Source organism: Anabrus simplex, chromosome 1 (assembly GCF_040414725.1).
Source record: "Anabrus simplex isolate iqAnaSimp1 chromosome 1, ASM4041472v1, whole genome shotgun sequence".
Lineage (NCBI taxonomy): Eukaryota > Metazoa > Arthropoda > Insecta > Orthoptera > Tettigoniidae > Anabrus > Anabrus simplex.
The window spans coordinates 1,799,097,444-1,799,114,070 of record NC_090265.1 but is presented as its reverse complement, the minus strand read 5'-3'; the positions used below and the strand labels follow the sequence as shown (position 1 = coordinate 1,799,114,070).

Genomic DNA, 16,627 nt, shown 5'->3' with positions numbered 1-16,627 from the left:
ACAAGTCGTAAAAAGAAGATATCAATGTAGATGTTTGTCCAAACATAAACATTATTAGAATGTCCTTGGTTAAAATCGCAGTATCAAGCTGCATGTCATAAGTTCACATGATTATCCCAAAACCTGTTGAGGGTAGAGCAATAAACAGCTCAATCTTTATAATGAAACAGAAATGTGTTTCCTTGAAAACTCCTGTTGGAGGATAAGAAAAAGTAAAGTTGATAGACTGTTAAAGATGTTAATTTTGTATGTTAAGATAAGATGACAGTCTTCGTAAGTGGCTGTTCAGCTGCCTATAGTCTTATTTAACTGGTTGAAGGAGTGAAAGTCGAATGTGTTACGATAAGATAACAATCTTCTTTAAGTAGTCGTGGGAGCAAGGAAAAAGTATTTGGCTGTCTATAGACGTATTTCTTTTGCTTGAAGGAACGAAAGTCGAAGGTATATTGACGTTGATAGAGCTTTTTGGTGTGAAGTCTGTAACAAGAGGAGAGTGAATGCTTAGGAAAGGTATTTTTGAAGAGAATGTGGGTTTAAAAAAAAAAAGAAAAACAAGGAAAATATATAAAACACTTACCCTTTCGTCTGTAAAGATGTAAATCAGTTATGGAAAGGTTAGTTGAAGTAAAACAATGTTATGTGTAGGTTCATTTATTTCTTTGACTGTTATGGTGTTAATCAGTTGCTATGGTAGTGTTGAATGACTGACACTTGTGCTTCTAGTATTGTACAATGTAATTATTAAATTAATGTAGTAATGGTCCACCTTTCAATACTATAATATGTAATATTCTAAATTACATTAATTAGGGACTAGTTTCGGCCGGGGCTGGCCATCTTCAGCCTTAATGTAAAACACCTAATAACTAAACAAATGTACATGCACACAATTGACATAAAACAAATGAAAACAAATATATACAAAGTGACATTAAAAACTGGGATGGAATTATGAATAAATTTGAAAATGAACTAGGTTCTAACATCTTGAGTATGTTCATCATTGAGAATAATTTCAAGTATTAATTTATATACACAGAACTGTTAGTTCTAATACTGCTGGGAACTGGTAAATGTTGATCATGTAGTTTGTCATCAAATCTATTTGTGTGGTGTTAGCTATATGTAATCCATTGGACACTGCTGTAAATAACCACTAGCTGATGGGGAACTGTTAGATGTTGTTTCATCCTCAATCAAAATAATAAATAATAATAATAATAAATAATAACCTATGACTTCTAGTATGGTATCGATGTGAGATTGGTGGAGGAGGGTGTGGTGGGGAGGGGAGTGGTCAGACAGGGAGGGAGTCGTGTTGGGTTGCGGGAGAATTGCGGGGGCGGACATGAAGGGAGTCAAGTTAAAGTAGTGGAGGTTCTAAAAGATGTTAATTTAAGATTTTTAAGAATGTAGTTATGTTTTGAATTTAGAGTTTGCAATAATTTGGGTAAACTTTCGCATAATGGATTCTTGACTTCACAAGTGTCAGTCATTCAACACTACCATAGCAACTGATTAACACCATAACAGTCAAAGAAATAAATGAACCTACACATAACATTGTTTTCCTTCAACTAACCTTTCCATAACTGATTTACATCTTTACAGACGAAAGGGTAAGTGTTTTATATATTTTCCATGTTTTTCTTTTTTTTTTAAACCCACATTCTCTTCAAAAATACCTTTCCTAAACATTCACTCTCCTCTTGTTACAGACTTCACACCAAAAAGCTCTATCAACGTCAATATACCTTCGACTTTCGCTCCTTCAAGCAAAAGAAATACGTCTATAGACAGCCGAATACTTTTTCCTTGCTCCCACAACTACTTAAAGAAGACTGTTATCTTATCGTAACACATTCGACTTTCACTCCTTCAACCAGTTAAATAAGACTATAGGCAGCTGAACAGCCACTTACGAAGACTGTCATCTTATCTTAACATACAAAATTAACATCTTTAACAGTCTATCAACTTTACTTTTTCTTATCCTCCAGCAGGAGTTTTCAAGGAAACACATTTCTGTTTCATTATAAAGATAGAGCTGTTTATTGCTCTACCCCCAACAGGTTTTGGGATAATCATGTGAACTTATGACATGCAGCTTGATACTGCGATTTTAACCAAGGACATTCTAATAATGTTTATGTTTAGACAAACATCTACATTGATATCTTCTTTTTACGACTTGTAAGAACAATCAGGATCCTGATTTTTCACCATACAGGTTTGAGTTTGAGGCTGATGATACCCTTAATATGGGCGAAACATTTAACATTTTATAATAATATTTAATTTCTAAAAAAAAAAGGTCTCTTTGTATTGAATAGTGGATATTAAAAAAAAATAACACTTGTAACTTACTTTGTATTTACGTACATTTCAATACAGACCTAACATGAGAATTATAACGTGTAACATACCACTTAGTCGAGCAGCTCGCCCTCTTTCTCCCAATTCTTCCCAACCCAAACTTTGCAACACTTTTGTAACGCTACTCTTTTGTTGGAAATCACCCAGAACAAATCAATCATTTGCACTTCCACTCTCTTAACTTGTTTTTTTCTTAATGTGTTCCATACCAACTGTCTGGGCACACTGTCATAAGCCTACTCAATGTCAATAAATGTCATCAGTATGTCTTTTCCAGAATCCCATCTTTCCTACATCATATATCTTAATGTAAAGATCACGTGAAATGTTGATGTGTCTTTCTTAAAACCATAGTGTTCTTCTTCCATTTCTCCTTGTAGCTTCCTCCTCAGTCTTCCTTCCAATACTGTCTGAAAGATCTCAGCTACATGGGCAATAAGTTTGCAGGTATCTTTAATGATTTAGGCAGTGTAAGCTGATAAAATTGTCACATGGCAAAATTTTCTTAGAGTTGTTTCTCAGAAGTTGTTACTTCTTTGATAGCAATTGAATATTTTACTCCTGGAAACCTTGATTGGGAGGTCCTTTACACAATTTTGAAAACCGTTAGAAATTTCCCCAGCATTTCATGAATTACCGAATGCTGTTCCCGTATCTAGCACAGGATTTCCAATGTTAACAAACATAAAAACTGTCATTGTTGTCAAACTTTAAAAGACAGGTATGGTGTTCCAGGGACCCTTTCAAGAACATTTTATGCTCTATATTTTGTGGATATCATTAATGGTTTAGGTAAACTTGGGAACAAAACATGAAGGCTCACTTCCTGGAAGCCAGCAGTCAATCACACCCTGCTGAGTTCTAAGTGATGTGGAGAGGTTGCCAAACCAGTTTTTTCATATTGAGTGCAGTAGACGTCGAGCTGCCGCTGGAGAGTAGGGGGTATGTCCGTCACTTTTGCATAAACCGTTACTGCTTGGCTTCCTATCATATTTGTACTGTACATTATGTCGGGACATCTTCTAGGCAAAAGTGAAAGCCATATAAAAATCTGTCCAGCAGTTGTAGAGTTATAATGCTCCAGGCAGTGTTAAGCCTGTTTCTGTACCTAGCACATGACTTCTGCCGTTAGATAACACAAGAACTGTTGATGTGAGTGACCTTTTAAAGAAACTTTCATGAACCTTTTATGCTTTCAATTCGTAAGTATATAGTTTGTGGATATCTTTAAGGCAGCATAAGCTGAGAAGTTGTTGTCTTCCAGTAGTTTCTTTTCACCACAGATCACATGAAAACCTTCCCTGGGAGAACGTTTAGGTAACAGAAAAAGGGGTTCTCGTGTTATTCCCATGCCTAGCACAAGATCTCTACCATTATTGGACATGAACTTTTAAAGATAGCTCTTGCAGACATTCTTTGAACACATGACTCTCGCATTAGAGAAGAATTTTTGAGTGCTTCAAATGCAAAAACAATAGGGCAAGTTCAGAATGAAAAGTGTGCTGACCGTTCAGGTGTTAACAACTTCTTAATCAAGACTGGGGAAAAAAAAAAAAAAAACAACAACATTAGAGTGAAGGGAACTGCTGTATCACCAAGGATTGATGAACTAAGTGAGTGCACTATTGTACGTGGCAACAGAGCATGAGCAGTTCCTGGCATGGCAATTGTATATCTCCAGACATTCCACTACATGAACATACAATATCAAACATCATCTGATAAATAACCTATAAAAACCAAAGACTAATAACACAATATATAGTCTACAGTACGGTACTTTTGGTATTGGGGCATTAAATGCAAATTGCTGAGAATATAGTTTTCTTCAATTTTAGAATTTTTCTTGTGTGTTCCTGCACCTTTGTGTATCACTGCAGCACTGTTTAATGTATTTTATGTGAATCACCTTCACTCCATTTCATTGGCATGCAGCACCACAGGTAACAGGAAGTTGTATTTTTAAGTATTCTTTAACAAATCTGGGATTGGCTGCATGTATCATGGTCATCAGCTCTTTAACGTGTACATGCAGGACCTGTGTTATTGTCGCATTTGCACATATCTAAAAGTCTACAATTAATTGGGGCAGCAATCAGGTTGAAATAATGTACTATCTCAGTATTGTCTAGGACTGAATGTGTGAAAACATTTTCCTACTCTTCGCAACCCAGAACTCGGTCACTCTCCTCATTTTTGCAGGCTAAGCAGCATCAGCATGAGTATCCATTCAACTCTACACTTCTCCTCTAAAATCCCACACGGACTGGCCAGGATCTGAGGACACCGGCCTCTCTTCATTGCCCACGGACAGGTGGATACATTATCTAAAAAGCTAATGTCTGTCCTTACTCTTTCCAAACCTTGATTTCAAGGAAATCTTCAGCAGACAATGAACAAATCAATTTCATCTTTTCTTTTTAATTATTTCTGTAGTTCAGACTTCTTTGATACTGTTTTCTATTACTTCTAATTCTCAATAAACATCTCTGACTTCTGGAAATTGGACTAGGTAGGTACTGTATGTCTTAATGTTTCATATTGTAGGCTAGCCCATTGCAGAGTTGAATCATGACCAATATTTTAGAAGAACAATCTGACCTTCCTACTTTAAATGAGTTCTGGATCATAGTACTACCAATAAGTGTATTCAGACCTCGTCAAGAACAACTACTTAGAATCTCTGTTCTTAGTAGTCTTGGGCCGATGACCTTCGATGTTAGGCCCCTTAAAACAACAAGCATCATCACCAGCATCTTAGTAGTCTTCAATCAATCAGTCAATCAATCAATACTGATCTGCATTTAGGGCAGTCGCCCAGGTGGCAGATTCCCTGTCTGTTGCTTTCCTAGCCTTTTCCTAAATGATTTCAAAGAAATTGGAAATTTATTGAACATCTCCCTTGGTAAGTTATTCCAATCCCTAACTCCCCTTCCTATAAATGAATATTTGCCCCAGTTTGTCCTCTTGAATTCCAATTTTATCTTCATATTGTGATCTTTCCTACTTTTATAAACGCCATTCAAACTTATTCGTCTACTACTGTCATTCCACGCCATCTCTCCGCTGACAGCTCGGAACATACCACTTAGTCGAGCAGCTCTTCTTCTTTCTCTCAATTCTTCCCAACCCAAAATTGCAACATTTTTGTAACGCTACTCTTTTGTCGGAAATCACCCAGAACAAATCGAGCTGCTTTTCTTTGGATTTTTTCCAGTTCTTGAATCAGGTAATCCTGGTGAGGGTCCCATACACTGGAACCATACTCTAGTTGGGGTCTTACCAGAGACTTATATGCCTTCTCCTTTACATCCTTACTACAACCTCTAAACACCCTCATAACCATGTGCAGAGATCTGTACCCTTTATTTACAATCTCATTTATGTGATTACCCCAATGAAGATCTTTCCTTATATTAACACCTAGATACTTACAATGATCCCCAAAAAGTACTTTCACCTCATCAACGCAGTAATTAAAACTGAGAGGACTTTTCCTATTTGTGAAACTCACAACCTGACTTTTAACCCCGTTTATCAACATACCATTGCCTGTTGTCCATCTCACAACATTTTCGAGGTCACATTGCAGTTGCTCACAATCTTGTAACTTATTTATTACTCTATAGAGAATAACATCATCCGCAAAAAGCCTTACCTCCGATTCCACTCCTTTACTGAACATTGGTTGATAGAGGATGAGATTTCAAATTTTGTATTAAAAGGTTATGCTCTTGCAAGTAAGTTTTGTAGAAAGAAAATGAAGTGTGGAGGTTCATGTATATATGTGAATAATAATATCAAATGTAAGCCGTTGGATAAATTTGAATATCTGAATGTAGAGGAGCATTTCGAGGCTAGCTTTGTTGAACTAGTGGATTATAAGTTAATACTTATATGCATTTATAGAAATCCTTCTAGTAATGTTGAAACTTTTTATAATAATATTGAAATTATTTTAGATGACCTACAGAATCATAACAAAAATGTAATAATCATGGGTGACTTCAATGTAGATTTTTTAGGGAGTAATGGTGGGCGAGATAAGCAAAGGCTAGAAATGTTGTTTTCCTTGTACGGTCTAAAGGCAGTTGTAAATCAACCAACTAGAATATCTGGGGATACAAAGTCAGCAGTAGATCAAGTTGTATTGAATGAGGTAATGTGGAACTATGAAATAGAAGTTTATGATACAGGTTTTTCAGATCATTCTGCTCAAATCGTGCATCTAAATTTTAGGGTAATAGGAAACCATAATTTAAAAAATAACAATGTAATTTACAGGGAAACTAGAATGTGCAACAAGGAAAATATTTCATATTTTAACCAGTTATTGGCCAAGGAAACTTGGGAGAGTGTATATAGAAATAACTCAACTAATGAGGCCTTCAGTGAGTTTTTGGGTTTGTTCGATTATTATTATCAAGTGGCAATACCAGTCAAAAGGGTAATTGTAAAGAATTATAGGAATGGGTGGATTACAACAGGAATTAGAAATTCAAGTAGACGATTAAGGTTTTTAAGCAAATGTGTGAAAGGGAGTAACACCTCATCTGAATTGAAGGATTATTATAAGAAATATAAGAACATATATCAAGAAGTTTTGAAGGCTGCCAAAAGATTGCATAATGAGAATGAGCTAAAAAATTCTAAAAACAGGTCTAAATGTATGTGGAACATTATAAAAAGGGAGAAAGGTACTCTAGTTCCATTAAAAAATAATATTACTCTTACAAATGCAGGGAAAGAAATCAGTGATCCAGAAGAAGTTGCAGAAATATTTAGTAACTATTTTATAGAAGCAGTTTTGAGGATAACAGAAAATTTTCAAACATCAGTGACAAGAACAAACTTGAATACAGTTCACAGGAATGTATCATCCATATTTCTTACTCCTGTGACTGAGCAAGAGATAGATAAGATAATAAAACAGATGGGTAAAAAGAAGTCTTCTGGTTTAGATGGTTATTCAAACTACCTTATTAAATGCTGTTACCAATACATAACAAAGCCTCTCTGTTACTTGATAAATTTGTCACTAACCACTGGTAAATTTCCAGACAAATTCAAGGTAACCAAAGTTGTTCCAATACATAAAAAGGGTAGTGAAGAAGATGCTAGTAACTATAGGCCTGTCTGCCTCCCCTCTGTATTCTCCAAAATACTGGAAAGAATTATGTACGATAGACTGTTATCATTCTTAGAGAAGCATAATATATTAGCTGGTTGCCAGAATGGCTTTCGTAAAAATAGATCAACTACCACAGCATTCATTAATTTCATTGAACGGATATATGACACACTAGATGGGAAGGGTGCATGTTTAGGTATTTTCTTGGACTTAACAAAAGCTTTTGATATAATTGACCACAGCTTGCTTTTAGAAAAGTTATACATGTATGGAGTTCGGGGAATGGCCTATGACTGGTTCAAATCATTTTTAGGGGATAGAAGACAGATTGTTGAAATATCATATACCGGTACTGATTTGAGCAAAAATGTAATTAAGAATGTGTATTCCTGTGCCAGAAACATAGATCATGGTGTTCCACAGGGGTCAGTTTTAGGACCATTATTATTTTTAGTATTTATTAATGATATCGTCCAAATTGTTGATGATATTCAAGGAGTGCAATTAACTTTGTTTGCAGATGATATTACTGTTTTTGTAGCTGATGAAAGTTCTGAAGGGTTAGAATTGAAGGCAGGCAATATAGTGAGTAATATCCTGAGCTGGCTTGAAGATAATAAATTAATTTTAAGTAAACAGAAAACTTCTGTGATTAGATTTCACCATAAGATTAATTTAAATATGGAAGTTAGTCCAATATCATTTGGAGAGACCATAATTGATTACTCATCATCAACAAAGTTTCTTGGCTTGTGGATGGATGAATCATTAACCTGGGATAAACATACAGAGTTTATAGGGAAAAAGCTTAGTAGAATTTATTTCATGATAATATCTTTGAAAAATAGTTTTAATTTAAAGGCTTGCCAAATTATGTATTTTGCATATGTCCATCCCATACTAACCTATGGAATCATTTACTGGGGGAATTCACGATATAGCGAAGTCATCTTTAAGTTACAAAAGAAAATAATTAGAGGAATGGCTGGTGTCGGCAGGAGGACAAGCTGCAAGAAATACTTTAAACTTTATTTTATTTTACCATTGCCTAGCCTTTATATCTTCCATACACTTGTATATATGAAGGAGAATGTAAACAGCTACACCATAAACTCTGATGTACATAGGTATAATACTAGAAATAAACACAGTCTGCACATAGAACCACACAAAACTAAGCTATATGAATCAAGTTTGAGTTATGCAGGAGTACATTTATTTAATAAATTACCAGACTACATTAAGCAGATAAAACCATGTTCAAAATTTAAGAAAGAATTATTCAAATTTGTTTCTAACCATTGTTTTTATTCTATTGAAGAATACTTAGCTCTTGAAAATTAACTCATGTATCACTTTTTTTAAATCTGTGCCTCTTTACCACATTGTATATTTCTCTTTATTTATCATGGCATGTATATTACTATTTTATCCTTTGTTACTGTAAATATGATTATTGACGTGTCCCATATCACTGTATGATCAGTTGGACGAAATAAAATACAATACAATACAACAATACAATCATTTATATATATAAGAAAACATAAAGGTCCAATAATACTGCCTTGAGGAATTCCCCTCTTAATTATTACAGGGTCAGATAAAGCTTTGCCTACTCTAACTCTCTGAGATCTATTTTCTAGAAATATAGCAACCCATTCAGTCACTCTTTTGTCTAGTCCAATTGCACTCATTTTTGCCAGTAGTCTCCCATGATCCACCCTATCAAATGCTTTAGACAGGTCAATCGCGATACAGTCCATTTGACCTCCAGAATCCAAGATATCTGCTATATCTTGCTGGAATCCTACAAGTTGAGCTTCAGTGGAATAACCCTTCCTAAAACCGAATTGCCTTCTATCGAACCAGTTATTAATTTCACAAACATGTCTAATATAATCTGAAAGAATGCCTTCCCAAAGCTTACATACAATGCATGTCAAACTTACTGGCCTGTAATTTTCAGCTTTATGTCTATCACCCTTTCCTTTATACACAGGGGCTACTATAGCAACTCTCCATTCATCTGGTATAGCTCCTCCGACCAAACAATAATCAAATAAGTACTTCAGATATGGTACTATATCCCAACCCATTGTCTTTAGTATATCCCCAGAAATCTGATCAATTCCAGCCGCTTTTCTAGTTTTCAACTTTTGTATCTTATTGTAAATGTCATTGTTATCATATGTAAATTTTATTACTTCTTTGGCCTTAGTCTCCTCCTCTATCTCGACATTATCCTTGTAACCAACAATCTTTACATACTGCTGACTGAATACTTCTGCCTTTTGAAGATCCTCACGTACACACTCCCCTTGTTCATTAATTATTCCTGGAATGTCCTTCTTGGAACCTGTTTCTGCCTTAAAATACCTATACATACCCTTCCATTTTTCACTAAAATTCATATGACTGCCAATTATGCTTGCCATCATGTTATCCTTAGCTGCCTTCTTTGCTAGATTCAATTTTCTAGTAAGTTCCTTCAATTTCTCCTTACTTCCACAGCCATTTCTAACTCTATTTCTTTCCAGTCTGCACCTCCTTCTTAGTCTCTTTATTTCTCTAATATAATAAGGTGGGTCTTTACCATTCCTTACCACCCTTAATGGTACAAACCTGTTTTCGCATTCCTCAACAATTTCTTTAAACCCATCCCAGAGTCTGTTTACATTTTTATTTACCGTTTTCCACCGATAATAGCTACTTTTTAGAAACTGCCTCATGCCTGCTTTATCAGCCATATGGTACTGCCTAACAGTCCTACTTTTAAGACCTTCCTTTCTATCACATTTATTTTTAACTACCACAAAAACAGCTTCATGATTACTAATACCATCTATTACTTCAGTTTTCCTATAGAGCTCATCTGGTTTTATCAGCACCACATCCAGGATATTTTTCCCTCTGGTTGGTTCCATCACTTTCTGAATCAGCTGTCCTTCCCATATTAACTTATTTGCCATTTGTTGGTCATGCTTTCTGTCGATCGCATTTCCTTCCCAATTGACATCTGGCATATTCAGATCTCCCGCTACAATCACATTTCTTTCCATGTCGTTTTCCCACATAGCTGACTATCCTATCAAATAATTCCGAATCTGCGTCAGTGCTACCCTTTCCCGATCTGTACACTCCAAATATATCAAGTTGCCTATTATCTTTAGAAATGAGCCTTACACCTAGAATTTCATGTGTTTCATCTTTAACTTTTTCGTAGCTTACAAATTCTTCTTTCACCAGAATGAACACTCCCCCTCCCACCCTTCCTATCCTATCTCTACGATACACACTCCAGTGCCGTGAGAAAATTTCTGCATCCATTATATCATTTCTCAGCCATGATTCAACTCCTATTACAATATCTGGTAAATATATATCTATTAAATTACTTAATTCTATTCCTTTCCTTACAGTACTTCTACAGTTCAACACTAACAATTTTATGTCATCCCTACTTGATTTCCAGTTCCCTGTTCCCTTATCACCGCTCCCTAGGCCATCCCGTTTCCCTGAATGTACCTCCCTATTACCCTTCCAAACAAATTTCCTAACTTATACGTACCACTGCAGTTTAAATGAAGGCCATCTGAGCGCAGATCCCTATCTCCTACCCACCCATTAGGATCTAGAAATTTCACTCCCAGTTTCCCACATACCCACTCCATAGTCTCATTTAAATCCCCAATCACCCTCCAGTCAGTATCCCTCCTACACAGTATTCCACTAATAACAATCTCCGCTTTCTTAAACTTCAACCGTGCTGCATTTACCAGATCCCACACATCTCCAACTATGTTGGTACTTATATCAGCTTGCCTTACGTTGTTGGTACCAACGTGAAACACTACCACCTTCTCCTTCCCCTCCTCCCTCTCTTCTACTTTCCTCAACATCTGCCTCAACCTAATTCCTGGATAACACTCTACCCTGGTACCCTTTCCTCCACACACTTTCCCCACGTGTCTAACGATGGAATCCCCCATGACCAGAGCCTCAACCCTACCCACCTCATTTGATCCCCTCCCCTCCTGGTCAGCCCTATCTTCTCTCACTGCTGCAGAAGCTACTTCCTCCTCCCTTTTCTCCTTCCCATGACCCTGTTCCACCTGTCTTTTCCTATCCTCTACTCTACATTTTCCTTTCCTACCTTTTCCCTTCCTCCTACTTCCACACATCTCAGCAACAGTTCCCTGTCCCTCATCTTCCCTCTGTTGTTCTACCTGGAGTGACTCGTACCGATTTCGCACAGACACCTGTCCTGAATTCTGATCCTGAATAGAGCCCTTAGCCTGCAATCTCCTTCCCCTTAGAACATTTGACCACCTGTCTTCTATAACTCCTCCCTTTCCTTCCCCTCCCTCTTGTACACCTACTGTAACCTGTACATTGTTTGAGGGAGTCCTATCTTCCTTCCTGTCTTCTGTGAGAATCCTAATTATCTCCCTCAAACTTTCCAACTCCTCCCTCATACCCCTCAATGCCTCACCACATCCACAGTAAGTACACTCGCGCTCCTTAGCCATTCTTTACGGGGAAAAAAATGAAGTGAAAAAGTAAAATAACTTATTTGCAAAAAATAAATGAACGGAGGGATATATTGTCTGGGATAGTACACATCAATAAGGTAATTAATATACGACTACACTACAATACTACTTAGTCGTGCTCTATTTTTTTTTAAATCCTACAACCCCTGACAGGATAAAAACTGCTGTTAATTACTGAATATCGAAAATAATAGCCTACACAAGAACTACACAATTCCAAACTGCAATTAAGCCTATTCTAATTACAACAACAGTATTTTAGTAAGAGTCTCTACGGATACCTCTACTACACCAGTACTACACAAATATTTTACAATAATAAAATAATCACACTAAATTCTAATACGATATTACTCGTATACTACTGTACAGTACACTACAGTAATTATAAACTACTTTCAGACGTATCCTAATTACGATACCGGTACCGTACCGTATGTCACTAAACTAAGCACAAACAAGAGGAATTTAGTTTTCTAATTTACAATCTCCAAGTGAATGAAATTTTGTAGTTAACTTACTAAAGTAAGTTATCTGAAAGTTAGCAAGCATGACTTATAAAGAATGATGAGGAACACATTTGTTGAATTCATGACGTCGGTAAAACTGAATTAGTAAATCTGGTATTCTCTCATTCTGAAAGTTGTAATTTCTCTAAAATTATTTGAGTTTAATTTGATTCTCAAAGTGTTTGAAACAATACATATGTGAGAGATAAGGAATATGATTGACTTCTTTTTCAGAACCTATTATTCATTATTGTCTTTGAATGCCTGTATTTTGTCTATGAGACTTAATTTAAAATTTGTACAGTAATGATTTCAGAGAAATATTCCTATAATAACTATACTCTTTTGCTGTTTACAGAAAATGAAATTCAGACTATATCTCGGCAGAAAGTAAAAGTGAAATGAAGAACAAGATGATATAGATCGTCCAGATTTCATAGGTTGAGGGTAGTGGTGTAGGTGGTGCCTACTATGTTATTTATAGAGTGCCTTTGTCATCAACACTACCAGAGGCCAAAACTTCAGATATAGATTCTTCTACAAGTCTGGTGCAGCTTAAGAAACAGTAATTTACCCGGTTTTAAGATGAATATACCAAAGACGAAATATATCACTGTTATAAAGTTCTTTTACTGTTTATTTAAATAAAGATTTTCATCAATCTTCTTTTATTCTGTCTTTTCCTGTTCAGATGAGTTTAGTGTTTCTGGTGAGCCTCTTCCTAAGTCCCAAACATTGTCGTCTTCCAATGTCTCCTATGTCGCATCTCTTCTCCCCCATGATCCATCAACCATCTCTTTATCCTTCCTCCCCTCCTACCCCTCTCCTTTCTCTAAAGTCATAAAAGTAGTTGGTGGGATGTGAAAGCATTGAATAACATTATTATTAACTCTCCTCCCAACATAACTATGAAGTATCTTTCCTGCTGTTACATTTACACATCCTCTGATTCCTTCATTCCTTATCAGGTTTGTCCTTGTAACTGCACATATCCACCTTAGGATTTCTTCTCCTCTTATTTCCTGATTGCCTTTATCTCTGCCCCGTAACACAGCACCGCTCTCTGTTACTGAGCACACCTAATAGCTCTTCCAGTTCATCCAAGCTACCTGTAATCTGTGGGCTGTCTCAGATCTCCATCTTTGGCAACTATTCCTTGCCCCTCTAATCTGAACCCCTCCATCCTTGTCATCAGACACTCCGAGTCCTATGAACTCAATTTTCAGATTCTCTTTTAGAGGCAGGCAGGCAGGCCCGTTTCAGGCAGTGGCAACCCTACGTATGCAAATCCTATGGCACACTGACTTGGTGTGTACTACCTGGTATGGGTCTCAACTTGGGGTAACGAGTGAACACTTGGACGGCATCAAAGACGGAGGAAGTGGGCTTCGATATGGCAGACATGATGGATGTGGCAACTCATCGGTTGTAGCGTTTCTTCTCCTCCTCCAGTGAAGCGGCTACAGAAGGTGTCTATTCTCCAAGTTAGGAGTAGCCTGAACAATTGCTAGCAGTAATTCTAAAATTCCTATGGGAGTAGTGATCTATAATATCAGTCTATACTTATGTTGGTACAAGATAACCAGCCTCAAAAAAGGTTAGAGCAAATCCTGTAGGTGAAATGCAGTTCTCAGGATGCTGGGAGAACTGTGAAAAGTGGGAGACCAGTAATCAGCACCATGAAGGTGGGTATTATCAATGTGGTGACCTTAGTAAGGAAAACAGAGATCAATGACTTAACAGAGAAAGAGGACATAGCAATGATGGGACCAACTGGGATAAAGTAGAAGGAAAACGAGGAAGGGGTACATGGGAGCAATGGACAAGAGGCAAGAAATGGAAACAGGGGTGGTAGTTAAAGGAAGAGAAAGCAGCTGGGATTAATAAGATTTCTGGGGATATATTAAAGGCTATCAGTTGGGATACAGTGCCATATCTGAAATACTTATTTGATTATTGTTTGCATAAAAGGAGCAATACAAAATGAATGAAAGTTGCAATAGTGGCCCCAGTGTACAAAGGGAAAAGGTGACAAACATAATGCGGATAATTACAGGTCAATCAGCTTTATATGTGTTGTTTGTAAGCTCTGATTATATTAGACACGTTTGCAAAATGACTAACTGGTTTGATAGAAGGAAGTTCGGGTTTAAGAAAGGTTATTCCACAGAAGCTCAACTTGTAGGATGCCAGCAAGATATAGCAGATATTTTAGATTCAGAAGGTCAAATGGACTGTATCACTATAGACCTATCTGAAGTTTTTGATAGGGTAAATTATGGGAGATTACTGACGATAATGAGGGCTACTGGGTTAGACAAAAGTGTGGTTCAATGGGTGGCTAAATTTCTAGAGAACAGAACTCAGAGAATTAGAGTAGGTGAAGTGTTGTCTGATCCTGTAATTAAGGAGGGGGGGGGGGGGGGGGGCGCAGGGCTGTATTATTGGACCTTTATGTTTTCTTGTATATATGAACTAGCAAATGTACCCATGTTTTGGTACGGTATTCTACATTGTATACGCAGTGAATAAGATTTTTTTAAACTGTATGTCTCTTAGCGTTATCCCCCACATGTTCTTTCCAATGCGGAGTTGTAATGATAACGACAGGCTCACTTGCCTACTGCCATTCACAATTGAGTTGGGAAGTTTTCATTACAATAGAAGACCTTCTTATCTACTGTGGGATCACAGTCGATTTGGGGAGTTTTCATCACAATGGCAGGCCCCCTTTCCTACTTCCAAACACTATCGTGTAGGGGAGTTTTGAGCAAAATTGCATGCTCCCTTGCCTTCTGCCAGTCAAATCGAGAAGAGAATTGTTCATTACAATAGTAGGCCCTCCTTGCTAACACCAGTCAAACAGGAGTTGGAGAAGGACCCCATTCCTACTGCCAGTCAAAGTCGATGTGCGGAGTATTGATTACAATAGCAGACACGCTCCTGCAGTCACCATCGATTTGTAAAGTATTAATTATAATGGCAGACACACCCCTTCTAGTTCGCTACAAATTGACTTTGGTTAATATATATAGATCAACAAATGGAAGTATATGCATGTTTACAATATTGCAGACCTTCATTTACAGATTAACTGCTGGTAAAAGGTGGGTTATATCGACAAACGGATTGAGTCTCCGTGGCTCAGGCGGCAGCGCGCTGGCCTCTCACCGCTGGATACCGTGGTTCAAATCCCGGTCACTCCATGTGAGATTTGTGCTGGACAAAGCGGAGGCGGGACAGGTTTTTCTCCGGGTACTCCAGTTTTCCCTGTTATCTTTCATTCCAGCAACACTCTCCATTCACATTTCATTTCATCTATCAGTCATTTATCATTGCCCCAGAGGAGTGCGACAGGCTTCGGCAGCCGGCACATTTCCTATCCTCGCCGCTAGATGGGGGCTTCATTCATTCCATCCCTGACCTGGTCAAATGACTGGAAAGAGGCTGTGGATTTTCATATCGACAAACGGATTGCACCATAAGATGCCTCATTTAGCGGTCTAAATGGTTAATCCTGTGACATTTTCTTGTATATCTTCTATTTATAGGTTAGACTGAGTTAGAAACTTTGAATAGGGAGAAATTTGGGTAAGGTTTCACACATAGCATTATTTTTTGGATACTAATGTGGCAGCTAAAAACATAGACTTTGGTTCACATGTGGCTACTAGGAGGGCTAATGTTTGTGGAGGATTTCATGATTCTGTCCTTCTTATAAGTGTGTCAAATGAAAGCTAAAATAGATGCAGATGGTCATGATTACACCTGAAATGGATAACTGTACAAAAATTTTGCAAAAATTGTCAATGGATGGACACAAGGTCATTACGATTTTATTTATATAGGTAAGTACATACATACATTTGCTTAAGCAGCCATCGGATGCAGATCGAGCAGGCAGTGTTGTAAACAGAGTGTCGGAATCAAATAGCGGGAAAAAGGATAGTACCGGTACTGTACTTATTTTCAGTGAAAATGGTGTACTGCTGCGTGCTTTTCTGCAAATCAAAGAAAGGGAAACTAGCTAGAATGCCGTGAAAATACCTTCAAGT

The 16,627-nt window shown here is 37.2% G+C and overlaps 1 protein-coding gene across 2 annotated transcripts in view; it reads left to right on the top strand.

The window, feature by feature from the left end:
* Positions 1-13,243, top strand: part of LOC136858784 (androgen-dependent TFPI-regulating protein) — an 87,013-nt gene extending 73,770 nt beyond the window's left edge. For both annotated transcript variants that reach the window (XM_067138583.2, XM_067138582.2), the window contains exon 5: positions 12,931-13,243. In XM_067138583.2, the coding sequence (XP_066994684.1) occupies positions 12,931-12,977 (47 nt within the window). In that variant the 3' untranslated portion in view covers positions 12,978-13,243. The remainder of the gene's footprint in view (positions 1-12,930) is intronic.
* Positions 13,244-16,627: the final 3,384 nt, after the last annotated feature.